The 24,811-nt window shown below is 50.7% G+C and overlaps 1 protein-coding gene across 8 annotated transcripts; it reads left to right on the top strand.

Moving 5' to 3' along the window:
• Positions 1-802: 802 nt before the first annotated feature.
• Timeless (timeless circadian regulator) lies at positions 803-20,678 on the top strand. 8 transcript variants are annotated; one of them, XM_036170099.1, is made up of 29 exons: positions 803-895; positions 7,202-7,390; positions 7,503-7,656; positions 7,741-7,855; positions 7,950-8,012; positions 9,328-9,429; positions 9,588-9,743; positions 9,968-10,101; positions 10,286-10,373; positions 10,639-10,815; positions 11,445-11,662; positions 11,878-11,981; positions 12,085-12,254; positions 14,635-14,769; positions 14,865-15,016; positions 15,665-15,762; positions 15,846-15,966; positions 16,051-16,252; positions 16,418-16,563; positions 17,247-17,323; positions 17,409-17,526; positions 17,614-17,696; positions 17,898-18,040; positions 18,205-18,358; positions 18,436-18,504; positions 18,600-18,718; positions 19,548-19,764; positions 19,880-19,984; positions 20,100-20,678. In XM_036170099.1, exons 2-29 carry the CDS (start codon positions 7,294-7,296, stop codon positions 20,168-20,170), a joined length of 3,588 nt encoding a protein of 1,195 aa, XP_036025992.1. In that variant the 5' UTR covers positions 803-895; positions 7,202-7,293; the 3' UTR covers positions 20,171-20,678. The 8 variants fall into 8 exon arrangements, with proteins under 8 accessions (XP_036025992.1, XP_036025994.1, XP_036025996.1 ...); XM_036170101.1 differs by having other exon boundaries at positions 7,232-7,390; XM_036170103.1 differs by lacking the exon at positions 803-895 and adding an exon at positions 5,599-5,620.
• The last annotated feature ends 4,133 nt before the right edge of the window (positions 20,679-24,811 follow it).

The following is a 24,811-nucleotide window of genomic DNA, read 5'->3' on the forward strand; positions in this document are numbered from 1 at the left end:
AATGAAGTGGTTTAAAAGGCCCGCCTAACAGCCCTTTGCAGATGGTACCGAAGTCCCAGAATCGACGTCTGAGACTAAAACAGGAAATCTGGTGTCTGAAGCAAATTTACAGGAGCTGGGGGTGGGGGTGTGTATTTAGAGCAAACGCAAATTTACAAATGGCATCTTAGTGTTCTTATCACTAGCTCCGTAGTCTTTCCTTTACGTATATCTCTTCACTTCTCTCCCAGCTACCCTCCCCGTGCCCCAGATACCGATCTCCTCTAGCCAAATGCTTAATTCCGGAGGTGATTTTTTTGAGCCCTATCTTGTATTGTTGGTTAAATGGCATCGTCTCTGCGGGGGGCGCAGGTGACCCTGAACCGAACAATGAATATTTATTGCAGATCTTTCTATTCTGAGCCTCCTGTATCCTTCGCAAGCTTTAAAACGTATGCCTACGTTAAGACAGACAGCCCTCACTCCAGCACACACATCCAACTCCCCACTTCCAAATAGAACACAGCTCTTCTACCCAGCCACGGAAGACTTTGGAATAGTCCACCTGACCGGACGGGGAAGAATGTCTGTAAATTCTACTTTAATTCGACCTTGAACCTTATTATAATTCAGTAGAAAATCCAGAGCGTTTTCGTTTTTACTTTTGGCGCAGATGCCCGACTCAGATAAAACAATCCTTCCTGGTTTCCCTTCTTATTTCCATCACACCAATCACCCCTCTCCCCTCGGCCGGAGTCAAGTGGACCTGTCCGCCCGGCCCCGCCCCCCGCCCCGCCCCCCGCCCCGCCGGCGCAGGCGCAGACCGGTCGCTCCCAGCCGAGTGGCGGGAAAGGCTGCGGCCCCGCACCTCAGGGCCGCTGGCTCTCCGAGGCTCCGGGGGGCGCGCGCAGAGCGGGTGAGTGTGTCGAGAGGCCCCAGGGCTGACTCGGGCAGCTCCGAGGCTGCGGGGCAGCGTGCGACCACGTCGCCGAGGCCGCGGTCCCGCCGCGCGGTTTGAAGGCGGAGGGGGGGCGGGGCTCCCGACGCGCACGCGCGTTCACACGCTGCTCCCCGGCGGGCTTGCAGCGGTCCCGCCGCAGCTCGGCGCCTCTGTGCAAGCCCCGGACCTCGGGGAGGGCTGGGACTGTGAGGCTGAGTTCCGAAAGCAGAGCTGGAGGCTCCGGGGACCGCCACCCTGCTGTTCGCCATCCAGCCCTGACCCGAGGACACGTCGGTTTGGTAGTTGTCAGGAGTTGGAATTCTCAGGCTCTGGGTTTTTGTTATAGATTGGGTTTAACCTTCTTGTCCCCCCGCCCCCGATTTTGTAAAGCCTAAAGAAGAGACGACCTCTACTGGGGATGTCAGCTAGAATAAGAGCCGTGAATTAGGCTTCTTTCCGGGAGTGCCATTGTTGTTTTTTGTTTTGTTTTGTTTTTTGTTTTTGTCTTGGATGCTGTCCCTAGAAATTCTTTTGGCAAAAACAAAAAAAACAAAAAACGCACGCCAATCGTTTTACAGTTACCTTTGAGGCCCCATTTTGCTCACTAACGGTTCCGCTTATCCAGGTCGGTGTCGTGCATCCTTGACATTTTTCTCATCCCATTTGACTCCCAGTCTCAGGGAAAGGATGTGTCGTCTGCTCCCCGGTCTTTCCCACCTTCCTTTGCTGGGAAGTTCAGCAAACTTCTCTGCTAGGTGAACTTGTCTTTGAGGACTAAGTGTGGTGGCCCCTAAAATCCAGTAATTCAATTTATCCAGCCCTCCAAGCTGGTCACCCTCCCCGCCCCTTTTTTAAAGACAGAGTCTCAGGTTCAGGCAGGATAGCTCAGCCAGTTGTGCTTGTTGCAATCCTAGGAGCCCAGTGTGGTAGGAGGAGAGAACTGACTCCTGCTAATTGACGTCTGAATGGGAACACACACAGGAGGAACATAACTACATACATAAAAGGACAGTCCTGGCTGGCCTGGAATTCTCTATGTAGACCAGGCTAGCCTCAGACTCACAGGTATCCACCAGCCTCTGCCTCCCTAGTCCTGGACACTCTCCTCTTTGCGTTCCTGAAGTATTGTACCTTTGTTGATGATCACTGACACTAAGGAAAGTGTATTGAGCTCCTAATAATGCAGCGTGCATGGCACTCAGTGCCAAGGGTACAGAGATAAGAGTAGATGAGTTCCTGCCCTTGAGGACTCGTGGAAAAACACATGTAGATGTAATTTCTACTGTTACAGTGACAGGGAATCCTCCCTAACGCCTCACTGTGCTCACTAAGTCCTGATGTCTCCAAATTTCCAACCTTAGCCCCATCCCCACCTTACTGTTCAGACTCGTCTACTTCGGTCTAGGAAACAGAAATTATTAAGCACCTACATTATCTCTGGGACCAAGGAGTTGACATTTTAATGTGGTTATCAGCTGAACTGAATTAGAGATCTGAGAAACATTTTCTTTTTTTTTCAGTCTTCCCCTAGTGAGAATTGAACCATAGGCCCATGCACACCAAGCCTGACACTACATCCTAACTCTCCTTCCCTGCCTTATGTAAAGGTGGAGACTCTTGTGAGTTGTCCAGACTGATCTCTAATCTGAGATCCACCTGCCCTAGGCCCCCCGAGTGCTGGGATTATACATGCCCCACTACAGCCAGTATAAGCAGTGATGGGAATGGAACCCAGGGCTTCCTGCATCCTTGGCAAGCCAGCTGAACTCCATCCTTTGAGCATTCCCCAAGAGCATTTTCAGAACACTTTTGCCCAAGCCCACTCCCTGGAAGTCAGTAACCATGCTCTGAAAAATCCATGATGATTGGAAACAGTTCTTGTCCTCACGGGTTCTAAGGCTAGTGAAGGGAGTCAGCCATATTGAGTAATCTGCTTTATTATGTACGTAAAATGTAAATGCCATGGGATAGAAGTCTGTATATTCTCCCAGAGGAGGAGGAGGCGATGGCTTCTGTATGGAGAAGTCAGAACTGTCATTTGGACAGTCTTAAAAGTCCATAACTTAAATGTGGATGAGAGGATGGCAGTGGCTTCAAAGGTGACCATACGAAGATCCACAAGACTATATTGTGGGCGTGGGCAGGTGTTGGTTTTAATTGAGACAGGATCTTTGGTAGCCCAGGCTAGCCTCCACCATGCTATGTGGCCAAGGATCCCTTGAACATCTGATTCTCTTGCTTCCGCCTTCCAAACTCTGGGATTGCAGGTGTGTGAAGTGTCGTGCTCAGCCTAAAACCCGAGCTTTGCATAGTGGTGCATGTTAACAGTGCACACAAAGGGAGGCAGACTAGTCATCTTCCAGCGTCACTTCTGATTCCCCAGGAGGCAGACACCCAGATGGAGGCTGGGGTGCAAGAGGCAAGAGCAGTTTGCTTACTAGAATTAAGAGGGAGCAGGACTGGGGGCAGGGAGAGCCTCAGACTGAATGGCAGGTCTGATATACTCAGCCAACGCTCGTGGAGACTCTGGAACAAGGATTGCCTGACGGAGGAGTTTGGGACTGCCAGGGAATGTATGTGCCTGTGTATATACACATTGGATTGAACTCAGAGCCTTTTCCGTGCTAGACAAGCACTCTGCTATGAACTGTATTCCCGATCTTTTTCTCCTTCCTTCCTTTCTGTCTTTTTGGGATTAGAGGGATTGAACCCAGAGCCTCATGCATTCTAGATAAAATGCCTGAAAACTGAGCTACATCCCCAGCACAAACTTGATTTCTTTCTTTCAAAGTTTATGCAGTATTTTGTCTGCATGTCTGCCTGCACACCGGAAGAGGGCACCAGATCTCATTACAGGTAGTTGTGAGCCACCATATGGTTGCTGGGAATTGAACTCAGGGCCTCTGGAAGGACAGCCAGTGCTCTTAACCTCTTAGCCATCTCTCCAGCCCAGAGATTTTATTTATTTATTTATTTATTTATTTAGGTTTTTCGAGACAGGGTTTCTCTGTAGCTTTGGAGCCTGTCCTGGACTAGCTCTGTAGATGTCCTGGACTATGTAGACCAGGCTGGCCTCGAACTCATGGAGATCCACCTGCCTCTGTCTCCTGAGTGCTGGGATTACAGGCGTGCGCCACATTTATTTTTAATTACATATATATGCACGTATCTGTGCAGATGCCTATGGAGACACTTGAGCTCCTGTAAGCTCCCATGTGGGTGCTGGGATTTGAACCCAGGTCCTCTGGAAGAGCAGTCAGTGTTCTTAACCATGGAGCCATCTCTTTAGTCCTAGCACAAAGTTTCTTGAAGAGAAATCTGAGCAGACCTGTCCGTGGCTGCCGCAGTACTCTTTTAGAGGCACAAACAGACTGATTTGGTAAAGGGTGGACAGGTCTGCAGCATGCAGTGAAGCCACGATTCTGACACCATCTCCTGATCTCACGCTGTTTTATTACATGCTTGCATTCTGCAGTCTTTAACTGTGCTTATTTGACAGCTACTGGATTACGTGCATTCAAAAATATCATCTGAGACAGTGATTAGTAGAAGAAGAGAGAATTGTCCTGGGTATTGTGATGTAAGACAACATGGATGTTCGACTAAGAATTACATGCCTGTCCTGCAGGTGGTCAGGGAGACTCAGAGGAGTGGTATGAACTGGATCTTGAGGGTCACATGGGCTCCGAACTTGAGGAAATAGCAGTGGAAGCAGCAGAGGCCTCCAAGATGGAGAGAATAAACTATGAGAGGAGTTCCGTGTGTTGGAACATGTATGTTTATGTTCCTAGGTGAGGGTCCTAACAGCCAGGGAAAGAAATTGAGCCACATGAGTTGGTGTGAGAAAACAATGCTCTTGCCTCAAACTGTAAAGAAAAGAAGAAGGAAAAGTAGGGTGAACTCTAATTTTTCTGTCCCTGCTATCCACCCCTTTTCTTAAATTTATGACAACTTTGAGGAGTCAGTTCTCACCTTCCAGTTTGAGGTGGGGGTCTCTTGTTTCACTGCTTATTCCGGCCATAGCTGGACCTTACGGACAGATGGCCACTGAACCTTATGGACAGGCGTCTTGCCATCTGAACTCAGGTCTCTGAGCTTGTGTGGAAAGTGGTTTTACCTGCTGAGCCATTTGGCTCTTTGTTGTTGGCCATCAACAATGACCGAGAGGCAGCATAAAGAAAAAGCAGGTCAGAGACCACAGGTCAAGAACCCCACAGCTTACGGCCACTCACTGGAACTGGGGGAAAAGCTTCCAATAGGAATTTCAGCCCTTCGTGGTGACACTTGATTAAAACAGCCCCAGAACCAGGTGTGGTGGAGCACATCTTTAATCCTAGCAGAGGCAGGAGGATCTCTATGAGTTTGAGGCCAGCCTGGTCTACAGTAGTGGTTCCAGCATAGCCAGGAATACATAGAGTGACTCTGTTTCCAGAACAAAACAAACCATAAATAAATAGGGTTTGGTTTCTGGTTGTTTTTTTTAATTGTGGTGCAGTACTACATGTTGAACATGCAAGTGTTCTTCAACGACACAGCTCTTTCATCTTTTTATTTATTTATTTATTTAGGCCAGCTTCTTAGGTCAGCCCTGGGGAAGGACAGATGGGGAAGGCCTTTGGTCTGGGGTGTGTGTCTCACCAGAGACCAGGTCCCTAACAGTGAGCAGCAAAGAGAAGTCTCCTCAGTTCTCCTGGTCATTCAGTGAGTGTTTTCCTGGCCCCTTGTATTGCTGGGCTTTGCAGCTCCGAAGTAGGTTAGTTAGTGGCCGGGGTGGGAGGGTGGGGGGGGGAGGATAGCAGGCAACTCAAAGAAGTAGGCCAGTTACGTACGTATGTATGTATGTACATGCAGCCTAGGTGCAGGGAGAGCACCAGGAGAGAGCACCAGTGAGATTAATTATCTACTGCCCGTAGGGGTGGAGTCGGGTAGAGCTAGGACCACAGCCAGCAAAGGTCTTTTTAGAGGATGCTTCGAACGGCAGAATGAAATACAGCTGAGGATGTTTAGGGGACAAGATTGGACGTTCCTGATCTTCCACAGGCGTGGGTAAAGAACGCAGGGTGTTTGTGCGTTTGCGGCATTGAAGTCAGGCTCCGAGTCACTCAGGATTCTGGGTCTGTGCCTACGTGAGTCCTTGGTGGGGGTGCGGGGACCTGGATACATGGGGACATGCTTCAGAAGAGAAAGTGTTGCTTCTGGGGCGGTGGCAGGGGTTTAGGGAGTTTGTTATCTCCGGCTTGCTGCCTTTGCTTCCTGTGGAGGAGCCAAGGAGGTCCTATGAGGTATCAGATCTCTCATGGGCTGGGGCGATAGCTCAGCTGACGAAAGTGTTGTACAAGTATGACTTCAGTTCAAGCCCTCAACACCCACATTAAAAACCAGGCTTGGTGGTTTGTGGTTGTAATTCCATCGCTGAGGAGGCAGAGACAGAAGCATCCTTAGGGCTCACTGGCCCGCCACCCTTCCCTGATCAGTGAGAGACCTTGTCTCAGAATGACAAGGCGGAGCAGTGATACCTGAGGTTGACCCTGGCGTCCACACACATGCACAGACAAGCACATACCTGTAGATCCCTGCCCGCTACATACATAATCATTGAGTAGTTGGGAGTGGGTTTTTTTTTTTTTTTTTTGGTTTTTTCGAGACAGGGTTTTTCTCTGTAGCTTTGGAGCCTGTCCTGGATCTCGCTCTGTAGACCAGGCTGGCCTCGAACTCACAGAGATCCGCCTGGCTCTGCCTCCCGAGTGCTGGGGATTACAGGCGTGTGTTACCACCGCCCGGCTGGGATTTTTATTTTATTTTTTGGAGGGAGGGGACATGTGGGGGTCAGAGGACAGCTTGCAGACGTCACTTCTCTCCTACTTTGTGGGTTCTGTAGATAATGCTCAGGTTCTCGGCCTTGGTGGCAGGCACCCTTATCTGCTGAGCCATCTCACCAGCCTAAAGTTAGGGCTCTTAGCTCCAGACTAGGGCAGTCCGAGGAAGAGCTGGAAGACGGCTCTCCAAGGTGAACATCTGAGAGTCAGTCTCCTTTCTTCCTTGTCTTAACTCTGCAACACACTTCTCTGGTTTCAGGGTCTGGCTGTAGTATGGGCCAGGACTTAATTCACACACACAAAGAAGCTTTGCCCACACCCCCCCAGGCATGGGGCCTCCCTGAGTTGATTCCCAGCACAACAGTTGATTAGTTGGAAGTTTGTTTTCCCTGGGCCTTTTAGTTGTGACAGGAGTGAGGCAGTCTCGGGTCTTGAGCCCTAGCTTGTCCTTTTCCTTATCACACAGGGCCCTGCGTCCCTCTTCCTTGTCACTCAGGCCTCCACGAATTCATCACCTGTCTCCACTGCCCGTCCTCCTGATAGTTGGGCCTCTGGCGTATGCACTTGTACATGATGAACTGTGAACTTCTAGCCACGTGTAGTGCCCTTGGGTACTTGGAAGGAGACACTTACCACAAGGAGCCAGATTGCTTAGGTGAGCGCCCTTTTGAGGTCTTGGGAATTTCTCAGGCTGCGGGTCTGAAGAGGGAATGGACCCGGCCAGCTTCTCCTGGGATCACAGTAAGTGTTTGATTCTGTCTCTAAAGAGAGTGTGAAGGATTTGATCCGCTACTTGAGGCATGAGGACGAGACGAGAGATGTGCGGCAGCAGTTGGGAGCTGCGCAGATCCTGCAGAGTGACCTCCTGCCCATCCTCACCCAGCACCGCCAGGACAAGCCTCTCTTCGATGCCGTCATCAGGTTTGGGCCTCAGCCTTTTGACTTTTGCCGTGTGCAGCATCTGTGTCGTCAAGGAAACTAACTACTTCTTCATCGTCTCCCCAGGCTGATGGTGAATTTGACTCAACCAGCCTTGCTCTGTTTTGGCAGCGTGCCTAAGGACCCCAATGTGCGGCACCATTTCCTGCAGGTTTTAACTTACCTGCAGGCCTACAAAGAGGTGAGAAGCCTTTCTCCAGGGGTGCTGGGTCCGAGTTTGGAGAGGGAGGAAGGGGAAGACAGGCACTACTTACCAGCTCTTCCCCGTTCCACAGGCCTTTGCCAATGAGAAGGCTTTTGGAGTTCTCAGTGAAACCTTGTATGAGCTGTTGCAGCTGGTGAGTAAGTCTCCACCCTACACATCCCACAGGGCAGTGAGTGCCTTCCCCTTCCCGAGGCAGAGGAAGGCCCTCAGCCCTGACTAATAGGGAGTTTCTAGCCACCTTGGGACTCCTCTTTCTCTCTCTCTCTCTCTCTCTCTCTCTCTCTCTCCTCTCTCTCTCTCTCTCTCTCTCTCTCTCTCTCTCACACACACACGCACGCACGCACGCACGCACGCACGCACGCACACACACACATGCACACACGCTTCTTTCTTTGCTTCCTTACTCTTTTTTCTTTCTTTTTTGTTTTTTTGTTTTTCAAGACAGGGTTTCTCTGCTTAGCTTTGCATCTTTCCTGGATCTCGATCTGTAGCCCAGGCTGGCCTCGAACTCACAGAGATCCGCCTGCCTCTGCCTCCTGAGTGCTGGGATTAAAGGCGTGCGCTACCACCACCCGGCTTTTTTTTTTCTTCTTTTTAGATTTATTTTATATGTATGCATGTTTTGCTTGCATGTGTGTATATGTGCACTGTGTGTGTGTTGGGTGCCCTCAGAGGTCAGAAGGGGCATTGGAGCCCCTAAAACTAGTTGTGGATGTTGGGAACTGCCATGTAGGTGCTGGGTACTGAATCGAGGTCCTCTGTGAGAGCAACAAGATCTCTTAGCTGCTAAGCTATTTCTTCAGCCGCCCCTCCTCCCCTTTTAAATTGCGCCTCATGTCCCCCAAGCTGCCTTCACACTTAAGCTCTCCACTTTACTGTATGTAGCTGAAGATGGCTTTGAACTCATGATACCCCTACCTCTTCCTCCTGAGTGCTAGGAGTATAGCCATGCACTACCATACTCTGCCCCTGCCCCATAGTACTGGGGGATTGAACCCAGGCTCTGATGCATGTTAAACAAGGGCTCTACCACTGGAATAGATCGCTAGCTCTCTTTTCTTATTTGTTTTTGAGGCAAGGTGTCATCACTCTGTTGCCCAGGACAACCTTGAACTCACTCTAGTCTGGGCAGGCTTTGAGCTGGCAGTCATTCTGCCCAAGTCTCGTGAGAAGCTGGGGTTACAGGCCTGTGCCACCAGGCTTGGCTCACTCTTTTCTTATTTTATTTTTATTATTATTTTATGTATGTACTTATTTATTTGGGGACAGTCTCACTTTGTAGCCCTGACTGGCCTGGAACTAAGAGATCCCCCCACTTTCTCTTCCTCCTGAGTGCTGGGATTAAAGACATGTGCCACTATTCCTGGCTCTTCTTTCTTTTCCTTTTTAGACATTTGTCTAATTTTTAGTGTGTTCTGTGTCTATACCAGCTTTTCTCCTCTGCCCAGGGCTGGGAGGATCGGCAGGAAGAAGATAATTTACTAATAGAACGGATCCTGCTGCTAGTCAGAAACGTGCTCCATGTCCCAGCTGACCTTGAGCAGGAGAAGGTGAGGGGCTGGGGCCCGTGAGTTCTTGTGCTGGTTAGGGTACCCTCCCTGCTTTCAGGTTTTCTGTCTACTGATGAGTCTGGGGAAGAGCGTTGGGGACTTTGGAGGGCTGGCCATGAGGCTGAACGTGTCCTTCCTCCCTCTCCCTGGCTGCTCAGAGGGTCGATGGCGATGCCAGCATCCACGACCGCCTTCTTTGGGCGGTTCATCTCAGCGGCATGGATGACTTGCTCCTCTTCCTGTCCAGCTCATCTGCTGAGCAGCAGTGGAGTCTCCACGTGCTGGAGATTGTTTCCCTGATGTTCCGAGACCAGGTCAGGCCCAGCACGCCCCCCCTCCGTCATGTGCTTCCTGCCGGGAGCCCAGCTGCTCTGGCAGTAATGGGGAATTGCCGAGGAGGCAGGGGAAGGGTGCGGTGGCTGCTGCGTCTTCTGCCAGGGCCATCAGAAGTTCTGTGTGTGTGTTCTCCATTCCGAGGAGGAGTGGGGCTAAGATGAGTGTCCTGATTCTGATTCTTTCCTCCTCACTCCAAATCCAGAACCCTGAACAACTAGCCGGAACCGGGCAGGGACGCTTGGCTCAGGAGCGAAGAACAGATGTGGCGGAGTTGGAGGTGCTGCGCCAGCGGGAGATGGCGGAGAAGAGAACTCGAGCCCTCCAGCGAAGCAACAGGTGGGTGGCGGGGCACTCTGCTGTGCCCCCCAGTCGCGGCAGCAGATGCCCAACACGGACCAATTCGAGGCTGGGTAAAATTTAAACTAACTGTCACAGAGCTGCTGACAGAAGAGAGACAGACAGAGTGCCTAACACTTTGAGAGAATTGAGGAGTCATTTTGGAACCTTTTTTTCCTTGAAGGCACTCTCGATTTGGGGGCTCCTACATTGTCCAGGGGTTGAAGTCCATTGGGGAGAGGGACGTCATCTTTCACAAAGGCCTTCACAATGTGAGTATGCATACACACACAGGCGGAAACATTTGGAGTTGCAGGACCTGAGGAGGGTGGCCATCTCTGGAGATCAGGCTGCTGTGTTAGACTTAGAAAGCAGAGCCTCTGGCGTTGATAGTGTTGTGTCCACTGACGCCAGCACCAGAGGCGGAGCTCCCCCTAGGTACTTCTTCTCCAGAAACTTGGGGACAGTGGCTGTAGAAAGAGCTGCAGGGGGCGGGGCAGTCAGGACCCACCCTGATGCCCCAACCGGTGTGTTCAGCTCCGAAACTACAGTTCCGATCTGGGGAAGCAGCCCCGGAGGGTGCCGAAGCGCCGCCAGGCTGCCCAGGAGCTGTCCGTTCAGCGCCGCTCTGCCCTCAACGTGAGGCTCTTCCTCAGAGACTTCTGCTCCGAGTTCCTGGAGAACTGCTACAACCCGCTCATGGGTGCAGTCAAGGTGAGAGCCCGGGAAGGATAGCTAGGCAGTTAGGGAAGCACACAGAGGTGAGGTACCAGTGGTTGACAAGGAGGACAGCCTGTCAGGGAGCCCAAGGGAGGCTGAACTGGGGGGGCGGGAGGGTGGGGTGGGGCGGGAGGGGGGGGGGCGGGAGGGGGGGGCAGGAGGGGGGGGGGTGGGGAGGGTGAACTGGGGGGACGGGAGGGGGGTGGGTGCCGATGAAATGAAGATTCTAAGGAGTGGGTTGCTATTCAACATGACTCAAAACCACAGAGTTCTTGGTGGGACTGGATAGTTCAGCAGTTACAAACACTTGCTGCTCCTGCAGAGGGTTTGATCCCACATCAGGTTGCTTGATGCTGCTACCTTGAACTACAGCTTCAGATGGTCTCATGCCCTCTTCTGGCTTACGGGGAGTACACCAACACTTGTGTGTACACCCCCACACAGAGACAAGTTAATTAAAAACTAAAATGAGTCCTTTTTAAAAAGAAAGCTCTGGAGCAATTTCCCCAAAGAAAAGGGAGGAGACAGTATATAAACCTGAGCAAACTGGAAACTGTGGATTCCAGGCGAGAGCGGCTGGAAGGGAGTTAGAAGCCCTGAGGTCACGGTGGTCTCTTTGCTAGGATCACCTGCTGCGGGAGAAAGCCCAACAGCACGATGAGACCTACTACATGTGGGCTCTGGCTTTCTTTATGGCCTTCAACCGAGCTGCCTCCTTCCGCCCTGGCTTTGTCTCTGAGACCCTCAGTGTCCGTACCTTCCACTTCGTGGAGCAGAACCTCACCAACTACTATGAGATGATGCTGACCGACCGGAAGGAGGCCGCCTCCTGGGCACGCCGGTCAGTGGGAGGGGCCACCGGGATCACAGTGGGGACCTTAGCCTATGGGTCGTCTGACCACCAGAATCGTGGATAACCATTTTTCCGTCTCAAGGTTAAAGTGGTCAGGCTGGTATAAGGCCTGGGGGGTTCTTCTGTTTTGGAGGAACTCTTGGGGAGGGCTTGACATTTACCTCTGCCAGAGCCTTAAGTTGCTCTCCATTCTACCTTGTCAGGATGCACTTGGCTCTCAAGGCTTATCAGGAGCTGCTGGCCACAGTGAATGAGATGGACATCTGCCCAGATGAGGCCGTGAGGGAGAGTAGTCGCATCATCAAAAGTGAGGCCCTGCCTGGTCTCTGATCCCGGCCTTCCTGTTTCTTGACTAGAATCTTCTTCTTCCCAGTCCCAGCTTCATCTCCCACTCCTTTCTCATTTCTTAGACAACATTTTCTATATGATGGAGTACCGAGAACTCTTCCTGGCTCTCTTCCGAAAGTTCGATGAGAGGTACCACCCACGTTCATTCCTACGTGACCTGGTGGAAACCACCCACCTCTTCCTCAAAATGTTGGAGCGGTTTTGTCGGAGCCGAGGGAACCTGATGGTGCAGGTACTGGGCAGCTCCAGGCTGTGGGAGAGCTGTGGGGAGGGTGAAGGACAGGGGCTCCTCATGCGTTCTACAGCTGACCGTGACCTGCTAGAACTATTCCGAACTAAAGGCCAGAGGTTATCTCTTTCACTCTGTCTCACAAGGGAAGGTAGAAGGCTGCCATGCCGTCTTACATGCAGATTCACATATCCTGTAGATACACACACACACACACACACACACACACACACACACACACACAAGTGGGTCAGGCTAGTCTTCTATTAATTACAGTTGGGACACACTCAAACAACCCATGTCAGTCTCCAGGTCCCTAAATTGAGGTTGTGTTCAAAACTGAGTAGTAGATGAAAAGACAAAAACAAAAAGTCAAGAAAAGAAAAATACCAAGGAATTTCTATCTTAGAGACACTGAGTTTTGGTTTTGTAAAAACGTTTGTTTTTTCAAAAAGTTTTTGTATGGGGCTGGCAAGATTGCTCAGCAGATAAAGGCACTTACTGCTGAGCCTGATGACCTAGAGCCCCAGACTCACAAAATAGAGTTGTCCAGGTTGTCCTCTGACTTCCATCTGCCTCTCTCTCTCTCTCTCTCTCTCTCTCTCTGGTTCACTTCCTCCCCCTCCCCCCATGTACACACACACACACACACACACACACACACAAACACACACACACGTAATAAAGTCAGAACTGACTGGGGCTGGAGAGATGGTTCAGTGGTTAAGAGCTCTGGCTGCTCTTCCAGAGGTCCTGAGTTCAGTTCCCAGCACCCACATGGCAGTTCACACCATTTGTAACTTTAGTTCCAGTGTATCCAGCACCCCACAGCAGCACTGGTCACATGTGGTGTGTATACATATATGATAACAAAACATATGTAAATGGAGGCCTTTTCTGCCCTGCTGCGGCCTACAGCTGCTCTCAAGCACACTGAGGCTTATATTAATTGTAAATGTTGGCCAATGGCTCACACTTATTGCTAACCAGCTCTTACACTAAATTAACCTGTCATTCTTATCTGTGTTTATCCACGTGGCTTGGTACCTTTTCTCAGTACAACATTCTCGTCTTGCTTCCTCTGCGTCTGGCTGGAGACTCCTGACTCTGACCTTCTCCTGCCCAGCTGCCTGTCAGTTTTTTATTAAACCAATTCAAGCAACAGATCAGATCTTTACAGTATACAAGAGGATTATTTATTCCACAGCATTTCCCCCTTCCTGTCTAATCAAAAAGGAAGGTTTTAACTTTAACATAGTAAAATTGTATACAACAAAAACAGTTATCAAGTAAGAATCACTTACAGTATTTAGTCTATTCTTATTTGGCAAAATCAAAGAAACTTCTCTATCATCAGTCTAAAGAGTAGTTAAGCAACTCACCTTGGTCTCACTGGCATCCATATTCAAGTCCTGGCCTCCTGGACCCCAGAGCTCATGCTCCTTCTGCCTTTGATTATAAAGCGTAATTGAGTAATTCCCAGGGGTTCCCATCCGTCTGTCCGTCCTATTTGGGTTGAGACAGAATCTCACTATGTAGCCTTGGCTGGCCTAGAACTCACTCTGTAGACCATCTTGACCTCAAACTCACAAGATCTTCCTGCCTCTGCCTCCCGAGTGCTGGGACTAACAGCCTAGCTGCCGCCCGACTTTGATATTACCCACGCAGGGGGCTGGTTCACAGCTGTGACCTTCGGATGTTGACTCACACGCCTGGTCCTCAAAAGGGAAAAGACCCAGGGCTTTCTTTATATGTGCTTTGCCTTTTACATTTATTTATGTGGGTGGGGGAGGAGCATGTGCCGTGGCACCCCCTGGAGGTCAAAGGGAAGCCTGTGGACTCCGTTCTCTTCTCCCACAGTTGAGTCTGCACTTGTGAGGCGGACTGGAGCACCTTCACCCTCTGAGCCATCTCGCTGTCCTGCTCTGCATGGTATCGATCTTGTAGCAGCTTTCTGTGCTCTGTGCAAGTTCAGGTATTTCTAGGCTGACAAGATGGCTCAGTGGGTAAAGGCCCTTGCCACCAAGCCTGACAAATAGAGTTTGATCATAGGACCTACATGGTTGGCTCTCACAAGCTTTTCTCTGTTCTCCACATGTGCCTGCACACGTGCATCCCATGAACACACAAAATAAAATAATTGTATAGTTTTGTTTTTAATTAAAAAACACATTGCCACTTTTCACAAACTCTTACTCCAAGAAATAGGCTTTTTATGCTCACCCTCATCATAGCTCTTACACACTGTGATGGCATTTTCTCTTGACTTGCCTGTTTCTCCTGGAGGGCAAGGACATGATGCCCTCCACCTGCATTCCACTTCACTGAGGGACAGAGGCTTCCATGGCTCGCCTGCTGTTACCATACAGTTCTTTCCCCTTAGAACAAAAGAAAAAAGAGAAAAAAGAAAAAGAAGATTCAAGACCAAGGTGTTGCTTCTGGTAATGTCTTGCGTAGCCCTGGGGAGCTGGAAGCCATGTGGCCAGCCCTGGAAGAGCAGCTGCTGCGGTGTGCCCAGGTTGGTAGTTACGGAAGCCCTATCCTTTTTGAGGACAGTGTTCTCTAGACAGTCTGGATTTCCTCCACTCTGCTCCCATGGCTATCTGACTGTAGGAACCTGAGCTCAGTATAGACTCCATCATTCCCTTTGATGCGGCCTCAGAGATACCGGTGGAAGAGCAGCGGGTAGAGGCCATGGTGAGGATCCAAGACTGCCTTCTGGCTGGCCAAGCCCCACAAGCCCTGGCCCTTCTGCGGTCTGCCCGGTAAGAATCCTGCATACCCATCCTCCTGGGCCCTGAGGGAATAGGGAGGCGTTCACTGGGGTCCTGGGTTCTCAGTGTTCAGAAGAGAAGATTTCCAACAGAGGCTGTGGATCTCTGTACTCAACACTTGCTTCGTAAGCTTTGATTGGCTAGTATTTTGTTTTTAGAAGTGTCAGCAAACACAGTTAAACTGAGGAAGAAAAATAAGTACAATCCACCAGCTAAGGTTAACCATGGATAGCATGTTGGTGAGTGACCTTTCAGTGTCTGTTCTGTGTAGAGATGCGATGCTTATACCCACAGTCATGGAACACTGCATTCCTCACGTGCGTGTTATTTTCACCTCTCTCTGTGTATATTGGATTGTTTTATGTGTATGAGCGTTTTGCCTGAATGTATGTATGTGCACCACATCTGTTCCTGTTTGTGAAGGCAGAAGAGGCATCAGATCCTCTGGAACTGGGGTTACAGACAGTTGTGAGCTGCCATGTGGGTGCTGGGAATCGAACCCAGGTCTTCTGCAAGAGCAGTGTGCTTTGTGAGAAAAGTTCCTAGCCTGTTTCACCACTGAGGTGGCCGTTTCCATTCTCCTTTCTCCCAATTGCAACTCCAGTTTCCTGTATGAAAGCCTTTTCTGTCTGTCTCCAGGGAGGTGTGGCCTGAAGGAAACGCGTTCGGCTCTCCAGACATCTCCCCTGGGGAAGAAATGCAGTTGCTAAGACAAATCCTTTCCGCGCCCCTTCCGAGTGGGTCTCCATTCCTTCCCGTCTCGTCCCAGCTGCGTTCTGCACCAGCATGGCAGTAACCCAGCGATCCTCACTCTGTACAGGGCAGCAGGAGCCGATGGAAGGAGATGCCGAGGAGGAGGAAGAGGAGGAGGAGGACGAGGAGGAGTTGCAGGTGGTCCAAGTGTCAGAGAAAGAGTTTAACTTCCTGGACTACTTGAAACGGTGCGGGCTGAGGATGGTCGGCCCCTGTGAGGATGCACAGCGGCTCTCAGATGCTGAGTGGCCTCCCTCCGTGTCTTGGTGCAGCTTTGCGTGCTCAACCATCGTGCGAGCCTATGTGCTCCTGCTGCGGAGCTATCGGCAGAACAGCGCGCACACCAACCACTGTGTCACCAAGATGCTGCACCGGCTGGCCCACAACCTGGGCATGGAAGCCCTGCTTTTCCAGCTCTCACTGTTCTGCCTCTTCAATCAGCTGCTGAGTGACCCGGCTGCTGGGGCCTACAAGGTGTGGGGCACAGCGGGTGTGGGGCAGAGGGTGAGGACACAGTGGTGAAGTCAGCAGGTGGGTTGAGGGTCAAAGTGAGGCGGTAGAGACAAGCCGGGACCAGCAACGGCCCGGTCTGCCAGTCCATTTGGGCTGAGGTGCCATGGCAGCTGTCCTTTCTTACAGGAGCTGGTGACTTTTGCCAAATACATCCTTGGCAAGTTCTTTGCATTGGCTGCGGTCAACCCCAAAGCTTTTGTGGAGCTGCTGTTTTGGAAGAACACTGCGGTGGTCCGAGAGATGACTCAGGGATATGGCTCCCTTGACCCTGGGTAGGCGGAGGTCTGGGAGGGTGGAGGTGGAGGGGGTGGTGCAGGCACAGGTCGTTTGCATCATTGATCCAACGCTTCTCCTTTCAGAAGGAAGGACCATAAGACTAAATGCTTTTCCTGAGGTTACCCAGGACAGGAACAAGACGTCTGCCACCTTTAGTTTCCTCCTCTGTCACCAGCCTTGACAGAGGTGGCCACTGATGTAGTGGGTGGTCCCCAGAGAGTCCGTGTGAACTTTCTTAAAATGTGTTGGGAGTCAAGCTGGGTGTGGTGGTCCATGCCTGTGACCCCAGCACTTAGGAGACTGAGGCAGGAAGATGAGTTAAAGGTCCACCTGGACTACGCAGCAAATACAAGGCCACCCTGCGTCACATGAGACCTTGTCTAGAACAAGACAGGCTTCGAAGAAATGCTTGTCCTCTGTCCTTGCCTTTGATCCCCCGTTCACACTGACTCTCTCTTTCCCACTCTCCCCTTCTCCTTGGAATGTCAGGTCCTGTAGCCCAAGACCAAAGGTCTCTCACGTAGGAGAGCAGAGGAAACAAGTGTATGCAGGCCTCTGCTTCTTGTCTCCTTGAGTTACCTGCTTCCCCCTCTGGCCTGAACCGATGAGGAGGACTTTGCTTGTCCCTTGAACCAGTGGTCTCCATGCACTTGCCCCCTCCACCGTTCATGTCTTCCAGCCACAGAGCCGCTGCATGGAGCCCTGAGGAGGAGGCCCAGCTTCAAGAACTGTACCTCGCCCATAAGGATGTGGAAGGTGTGAGGCTTTGAGGTCTGGAGAGACTGAGGAGGGTGGCCTCAGCCCTGAGTCCTCCATACTGCCCCATTCCTTCTGCACACAGGGCAGGATGTGGTGGAGACCATCCTCGAGCATCTGAAACCCACTTCTCGAACACGCAAGCAGGTCATCCACCGTCTGGTACGGATGGGACTGGCCAACAGTGTCAGGGACTTCCAAAGGTAAGGAAGGCACATGCTCTGGGGGAACCGGGGTAAGAAACCCAGTTTGCCCAAGGCATCCCCTGGCTCTGACACCCGCCTGAATAGGAAAGGGACCCAGATCGTCCTGTGGACCGAGGACCAGGAGCTGGAACTGCAGCGGCTCTTTGAGGAGTTCCAGGCTTCTGACGGTGAGCGAGGAGGATGCTGCTGGGATGAGCACTGAGCTGCCCGCCCACTTCCCCACTCCTCGCACTCCTAGGGCACCCTTGCCCCGGGCGGCCCTCTGTTCACCGGGAGAGAGCTGAGCTAGCCTCTGACTTCCGTTCCTCGCCCTTCCCAGCTGCTCTGCAGTATCCTGTCTTTCTCTCACTCACTCTCCCCGCCCCCAGATGTTCTTGGTCATATCATGAAGAACATCACAGCCAAACGCTCTCGGGCTCGAATAGTGGACAAACTGCTGGCTCTGGGCTTGGTGTCCGAGCGGCGGCAACTGTACAAGAAACGGAGAAAGAAGTTGGCGCCCCCTTGCGTGGTAACCATCTTGTCCTGGCTCTTGTGGCCCCACAAAGCCCTCTTGGATCCCCCCTGCTGCAGGCTGTTCAGGCCAGGTCCCTTCAGTGGGTGGAGAGAGCCAAAGCCCCACTAAGGTCCCCTGAGACCCTGTCCCTGTCTGTCTCTGTCTCCAATGAAATTCAGTCAAATGGAGACAAGTCCCTGCAAGATTCTTGGCAGGAAGATCCGGAAGAGGAAGAGAGTGAAGAAGAGGAAGAGGAAGGCTTGGAAGAAGAACCAGTTCAGGGTAGCTCAGTTTTCTCTGCTGAAAACCTTGGTCAAAGCCTGTGTCAGGAAGGTGAGGAGTTGGGTTGGGAGAGATGTCTGAGGTGGAGGTTTGGAAGGGGGTGCATGCCAAGTCTCCTCTTCACTCAGGTCTCTCCGCTCCCCTCCTGTGGCTCCAGAGCTGCCTGATTCGTGCAGCAGATGATCGTGAAGAGGATGGTAAGTGCATTGGAACACCAGGGCTGCTTGGGCCCAGTGTGGCCAAGGACCAGCCTTTCTTCACATCCTCACCATGTGCTGTGGCTCTGTTCCAGGCTGCTCCCAGGCAATCCCTCTGGTGCCTCTGACAGAAGAAAATGAGGAAGCAATGGAGAATGGACAGTTTCAGCATCTTCTTCGAAAGCTGGGGATCCGGCCCCCCTCCTCAGGACAGGCAGGTGTCAGAGCAAGATGGTGTCAGCAAGCTAGGGATCCGCCTCCCCCGCCCCCCCCAGTCAGGGCTGGCAAGTTGAGCTGGCATGGTGTCAGCAGGGATTTCTGGTCACCCTGGCCTTCCCTGCTGCCTTGTCTTTGTTCACGGGTTCCTACATCAGGTCTCTTGCTGTCTTTCTCTCCTCTCTAGCCGCCCTTCCCTAAATCCATGCCCGAGTCCCCGGGCTATCCCTTCTCTGTGTGGAGCACTTGGTAGATCTGCGTGTTCACAGCCTCCAGGTGGCATGCCTGTCTTACACACCTGCCGCTCATCATTCTGAACTGATCTTCACCCTGCAAATTCTGGGGCTGTTCATGCATACGAGGAGGGACAGACAGACAGACATGCACCGCCCCCGTCTTCCTGTTGAACCTCAGCCAGCCTTCAAGGGCAGCTCACTCAATGTCACTCCCACAGAGGAGCACTCTCACGGCCCGTCCGACTCAGGAATCCAGTGTAGTTACTGCCGTGCCCAGTCCAGTAGCTCTATAGCATGTTGGTTTTCTCCCATTGATTCTGAGCATGGGCCACACCTGGTTCTCTTTTACAAGATCCTTTCCTTCATATACTGTTAACAGCTGTATTTACTGGGAACCTGATGTGTGGTACTTTGCTAGTCATTGGATATATGTTATGAATAAGAAGTCAAGTTCACAATTCTATAGCTCATTCTCCATATTATTTACTATTTCGTATTTTATTATTCAGTTTATTCAGAGTTATTCAATATGAATAACAAAAAAATGTAGTGACCAGAGAGGCAGCCACTTCACCTGCTTTCCTCCTGTAGGAAACCTTCTGGCGAATTCCAGCCAAGTTGAGCTCCACCCAGCTTCGGAGAATGGCAGCTTCTTTGAATCAACAAGACGAGGAAGAAAGGGAAGAGGAGCCAGAGCTACATCCAGGAGTCCCCGGAGAGCAGAGTCCCAGTGAGGAGCACCGAGCCAAAGCCCTTAGAGCCCTCTTGTCAGCCCGTAAGAAGAAAGCAGGCCTGGTGTCCCCAGAAGGTAAAATGTCACTGCTCACCCCTTGATGACTGACTGTGCTGCTCATGAGGATGTGAGGGCTGGCGAGGTGTTTTGCGATGATGCAGATCTAGTTCCTTAATTTTGTGTCTTACAGTCACTTCAGAGGAAGAGACCACTGGGGAGACAGAATGGAAAACAGTGCCCAGGAAGCGGGAACTGCTGGACAGTGATGAAGAAGAGGAAGAGGGGAGGAGGCACGGTAGGGACTCCAGGACCTGCTCTTTCTGCTCTGCCTTGAGTCTGGAGCCACTCTGCCTTCTCCTTTTCAGACTTAGACGTTTTCTCTTTCTGTTTCTGACCTGTCATTCCCACAGCACCAGAGCTGGGAACTCCAGTAATCCACAAGAAGAAACGGTTTCAAATTGAGGATGATGAAGATGACTGAAAGGCCAGATGCCTGGCGCTGGAGACAGATGCACTTGGAAGGCGTAGGAGCTACCGGGCTTGCACTGAAAGTGGCCGTCCCTGCATCGAAGGCCCAGGAACCCTACCGGGAGCAGTGCTGGACGGACTGACTCTGCAGTCGGTCCTTCCCCACTTTATCACCTCTGATGTGAAATCCAGCTGGACGCCGGAAATGTAATCTTCTTCTAGGAACCATCTCTCAGGAAACAGGAGGAGTAAATGAAATACACAGGGCAGCCTGCACGCCTCTCTGGCTTTCTGAGGTGGGCCCCAACCTCAGATAGGGAGCTTCATAACTGCGCATGGGACGTCCACACGAAAGGCCTGCATTCCCTTCATTTTCTTTCCAGTGGTTGATCCCAGGACACAGGAGTGAGCCCATTCCTGCAGTTGAGGTAGAGTTGGGATGCACTGCTCTCAAGATGACAAGCATCTTGATTTGTGTGTCATTTAAACATGTAAATTAAAAGTTGCTGATGTTGATGTGATCTGTTGTGCTTTTGGAAGAACTTTAAGGGTTAGAGGTGGTGCACGCCTTTAATCCCAGCACTTGGGAGGCAAAGCCGGGTGGATCTCTCTAAGTTCGAGGCTAGCCTGGCCTACAGAGCAAGATCCAGGAAAGGCACCAAAACTACACGGAGAAACCCTGTTTCGAAAAACCAAAAAATAGAGAGTTAAATCATATCCTGAGCTGAGCAGGGAAGCAGAGGATTACCACAGGAGTGGGGAAAGGCTGGGTATACCACCACGCCTGGCCCAATAAATGTAGTTTTAAAAAGAGAGACTTCTCTTTTCTTCTGTACTTCCCCAACAGACACACAAAAGCAATATCACCTCAAGAAGCTTTGTCTTGCTGGCCACAGGGCACAGCCTGTTGGTTCAGCTCCTCATGAGGCTGGAATAAGAAGATCTTGAATTTGAGGCCTTCCTACACAAGCTAGTGAAACTCTACCTTAAAAAAACAACAGGGCTGGAGAGATGGCTCAGAGGTTAAGAGCACTGGCTGTTCTTCCAGAAGTCCTGAGTTCAATTCCCAGCAACCACATGGTGGCTCACAGCCATCTGTAATGAGATCTGACGCCCTCTTCTGGTATGCAAGTGGAACACTATGTACATAATTTGATATAGATAGATAGATAGATACAGATACATATACAGATATAGTTTTTAAAAATGAAAACCGGGGTTGGGGATCTAGCTCAGTGGTAGAGCGCTTGCCTAGCAAGCACAAGGCCCTGGGTTCCATCCTCAGCTCCGGGGGGCATGGGGAAGGAATGAAAACCAAACAAGAAATATCAAGAATAAATTTTTTTTAAAGATTTTTTTATTATGTACACAGCGTTCTGCCTACATGTATGCCTGCAGGCCAGAAGAGGGTTGTGAGCCACCATGTGGTTATTAGGAATTGAACTCAGGATCCCTGGAAGAACAGCCAGTGCTCTTAACCGCTGAGCCATCTCTCCAGCCCCCGAGAATAAATTTTTAAAAAATTATTTTATATCTGTGTAAGCGTATGCCAGATGTGTGTGTGGGTACCCAAGAGGCCAAATGAGGGCACTGGGTCCTTTGGGGCTGGAGTCATGAGTCATGGGTGCTAGGAACTTGTGGTTTGAAAGACAGTGACCCCCTGGGGAGTGTGTCACTGGAGGTGGGCTTTGAGGTCTCATTCTCAAGCCGTGCCCAGTGAGACAGACCACTTCCTCTTGTCTGCTGTTCAAGATGGAGCAGTCTTAGCTCCCTCTCCAGCACCATGTCCCCCGTGATAATGGACTAAACCGCTGGAACCGTCAGCCCCCCCAATCTAATGTTTTCCCTTTTAAGCGTTGCCGTGGTCATAATGTCTCTTCATAGCAGTAGAACACTGAGCCCGCTGAACTCGGTTCTTCCCATGAGCCGTCTCTCCAGCCCTGAGACTAGATCTGTGCACTGGGGAAGAGCAAGAGTCAAACCGGTTTGTCAGCATCAGGCCAAGGAAGGACAAAGGACTGGGCAAGAAAGTCCTGGGCGATGATAACTGAAGAATAAATGAACTGCACCAGCAAACGGCTTGGGCTCGGCTTAGAAGCCGGCTCGTTCTCCCTAGCTTCCAGTGGAGCCAAGCCGAAGGTAAAGGTTCAGAAAATGGCCATTGTGATCCCAGCACTCGGGAGGCAGAGGCAGGCGGATCTCTGAGTTCCAGGACAGCCACACAGAGAAACCCTGTCTGGAAAAACCAAAAGGGAAAAAAAAGAGAAGTTTCCAAGGACTCTGGTGCCTTCTGGCTCTGACCAGTGTTGACGCTGTCCTGTCCTAACCCATCATGACCGGGCGTGCTCTGCTGCTTTGTGACAGCTGCCCTCAGAACTCTGGACTTCAAGAGGAGTTATGAAATCCATTACGTGAGCATGATTGATTACAGTTGTTGACCACTGCTTTATCAAAGTTGGCCCCACTCACGCCCTTGGGAAGTCGGGTGGAGTTAGGACTGAGTTCTTGCCCTCTCGTCATGTGATTGGTTCCCCTGGCGACTAGCCACAGTCAGCACACCCCACTCTGCAGATTATAAGGATTTAAAATGTGTTAGAGCTTTATAATACACCACTCCCTTTCTCTACATCACTACACTAGTCTTCTTTAGGTTTTTTTGTTGTTTTTTTGCCAGAGCTGAGGACCGAACCCAGGGCCTTGCGCTTGCTAGGCAAGTGCTCTACCACTGAGCTACATCCCCAACCCCTTCTTTAGTTTCTTTAGTGAGGGATGGTGGTTTACACCTGTAACCCTAGCATTTAAGAGTTGGAGGCCAGCCTTGACACAGGGAGTTTGAGGCAAGACCCTCAAATAGAAAAGAAAAATGGACTACCCTTCTGATACGAATACAGCCACACCCTCTTCCAACTCTTCCTAGGCGTCTTTTTAAAAAATATTTATGGGGGCTGAAGAGATGGCTCAGTGGTTGCTCTTCCAAAGGAGCCCTGGTTTGATTCCCAGTACCTACATGGTAGGTAACATCTATCCAACTTCCAGTTCCAGGGAACCTGATGCCTTCCGGTTCTGGTGAGCACTGTATGCATGTGGTGTATAGACACTCATGAAGGTAAAATACCCATATGCATAATTAATTAATGTTTTTGGAAATTTCATGTATTTGCCAAACTCTCTATTACCTGGGTTTTGATGACTGAACTCAGGTTGTCAGGCTTGTTCAAGCGAGTTGCCTTTTACCCGCTGTGTCTGAGAGCCTGTCTTAACAAAACGGGTGTGGTGGTTCATGTCTATTACTTCAGCACTCTGGAGACTGAAGCAAAGTTACCCTGAATGCATAGGAAGTCAGGTCAGCTTGGGCTAGAGAGTGTCACAAAGAAGCAAATAGCCAGGCATCGTGGCTCACACCTTTAATACCAGCACTTGGGAGACAGATGCCGGAAGATCTCTGTGAGTTCAAGGCCAGCCTGGTCTACATAGTTTCAGGACAGCTGGGACTACATACTACATAGACAGACCCTGTCTCAAACAATAAAAAAGTAAACAGGAGCTGGGGAGATCTCAGTGGTTAAGAACTACTTCTCCAGAGGATTGGAGTTCTCACAACCATGTCAGGTAGTTCACAACTGCCTCTAACTAGCTTGTCTGGCCTCTGCGGGCACCTGCACTTGTGGACATACCTACACATAATTAAAAATAAAAATAAATATTAAGTGCTGGAAAGATGGCTCAGAGGTTAAGAGCACTGCTTGCTCTTCCAAAGGTCCTGAGTTCAATTCCCAGCAACCACATAGTCGCTCACAACCACCTGTAATGAGATCTGGCGCCCTCTTCTGTATACATAATAAATAAATCTTTAAAAAATAAATAAATATAAAAACAAAACAAAACATTAAAACCTGAAAGTCTGCTCTGCCACAGTTGGATTTGCTGGTCAGGTCTGTTTTTCAGAACTTGTGATTGGTGAGTATTTAAGAACTGTATGGACCAGGAGGATAGCCCAGTTGGTAGCATGCTTGCTTAACATACATGAATCCTTGGATTTCATTCCCAGTACCACATAAACTACACGTCATGGCGCATACCCGTAAATCCCAGTACTGGGGAGGGAATGCAGGAGGTTCAGAAGTTCAAGGTCATCCCTTGCACTTAATCTGGATTCTGGGCCAGCCAGGGCTACAGAAGGCCCTGTCCTGAAAGAGAGAGAACAAACTTTCTGTTGCCTAGAAGACGTAGAGGAACTTTGCTGGCCTGGTTGAGGACTAAATAAGTACTTAGGTTGACTAGACCATGGTCTACAGAAATCAGAGCCGCGAAGGAGGAAGCCCTGTTTGTCAGGGTGAGGCAATAGCTGGCTGGACAAAGTCTAGCCCAGAAAGGTGATAAATATTTGAGAATGTTCGTTTTCAACCATCTGACCTGGAAGGCAGCCACTCCGGCCACTGGAGGGACGTGCTAAGACAGGACCACCTCATTCCTCTGGCTGCTGCCTTCAGGACAGGTGAGGGTGACACACAGCCTCTAGGGGGTAAAAACAGAAATGGAAGTCTCCGAAGACAAGGACTCTTCCAAGCTCTGACCATTCTTGGCGCCTGTTCATGTTGGGTTTCCCACCTCCTCATCTGAGTTCTTCCCCACAGGGCTGTTCCGCTGACCCACC

The sequence above is a fragment of the Onychomys torridus genome, chromosome 20 (genome assembly GCF_903995425.1).
Source record: "Onychomys torridus chromosome 20, mOncTor1.1, whole genome shotgun sequence".
NCBI classification, from domain to species: domain Eukaryota; kingdom Metazoa; phylum Chordata; class Mammalia; order Rodentia; family Cricetidae; genus Onychomys; species Onychomys torridus.